Source organism: Balaenoptera ricei, chromosome 10 (genome assembly GCF_028023285.1).
Source record: "Balaenoptera ricei isolate mBalRic1 chromosome 10, mBalRic1.hap2, whole genome shotgun sequence".
NCBI lineage: Eukaryota > Metazoa > Chordata > Mammalia > Artiodactyla > Balaenopteridae > Balaenoptera > Balaenoptera ricei.
In genome coordinates, this window is record NC_082648.1 from 95,795,955 (window position 1) to 95,797,037 (window position 1,083).

Consider the following 1,083-nt stretch of genomic DNA (forward strand, 5'->3'; position numbering starts at 1 on the left):
GCCCCGGGCACTTTCTCTGAGCCTGTGAAAAAGTGAAGACTAGCCTTGCTCTCCGTGCACACATATGTGCATGAGTGTGTCACTGACATTCACTCCTGTGTACACACCACCTTAGCCTGCCAGGCAGGCCTATGCCGAGGCTGCAGGGCTCGCTGGAGGGTTCTCACAACAAGTGAGTAGTGTCAGAGGAAGCCAGCGGTCAGGCTGCATTAGCGGGAGCAGCCGCCCTTGCTGGCCAGGGACTCCTGGGGTTGGTCCAGCTTGATGTCAATCATCCCTTCTTTGCTTTTCTCCTGGACATTCTCCATTCCAGGCAGAGCCGAGGCCACACGTCGGAAGAGCTGCTTCACGTTATAGCTGGTCTTGGCACTGGTCTCGATGAATGTGGCGCTCAGTTCTTTGGCACGCTGCTCGCCCTCCTGGATGGTCGCCTGCCTCTTGTCGGCCAGGTCGGTCTTGTTGCCCACCAGCAGGATGATGACGTCACTGCCCCTGTCTGTCCCGGCATCATCGATCCGCTGGTCTGGGCTGCCCTTCATGCCTGTTGAGTCTTGCCCAAGGACATCATCTGTTACCGCCAGTGGCCGCCAAGGAGCTGGCACCACTGACCTCAGAGCTCTTTCCACCTCCAGCATCACTCCTGCCACCCTGGCCCTCAATTTCATAGTTTCTAAAAGCTATGGACACTGGACTGGGGGCTAGGAAAACGTGGTTCTTGGTCCTGCCTCTGGTGCTGTGACCCTGGGCAAATCACATGACCATCCCAGGCCTCACTATCTTCAGCTGTAAAATGGGTAGCAGAGCTGTTCTTAGTACCTTGAACATCTCGCATGCCTCCTCCTAGTGCACAAACGCCAGTTCCCTCTTGATGCTTGGCTGGGCTATAACCCTTCTGGGGAGACGTCCTCCCCAACCCATGGCTGGATTCTTGCTTCTGTTAAAGCACTTCTCATGTTTATTTAACACATAGCACCTACGATGCACTGTTCTAAGCTGTTTATAAATCTCTATTCATTTCATCTTCTTAACAATAGACATCTACTCTCATCTTCATCTCAAAGAGGAGGAAACTGAGGCACAGGA

At 53.7% G+C, this 1,083-nt stretch overlaps 1 protein-coding gene across 1 annotated transcript; it reads right to left on the reverse strand.

The window, feature by feature from the left end:
• Nucleotides 1-209: 209 nt before the first annotated feature.
• LOC132373795 (ras-related protein Rab-6B-like) lies at nucleotides 210-635 on the reverse strand. The gene has a single exon (XM_059937397.1). It carries the CDS (start codon nucleotides 633-635, stop codon nucleotides 210-212), a length of 426 nt encoding a protein of 141 aa, XP_059793380.1.
• Nucleotides 636-1,083: the final 448 nt, after the last annotated feature.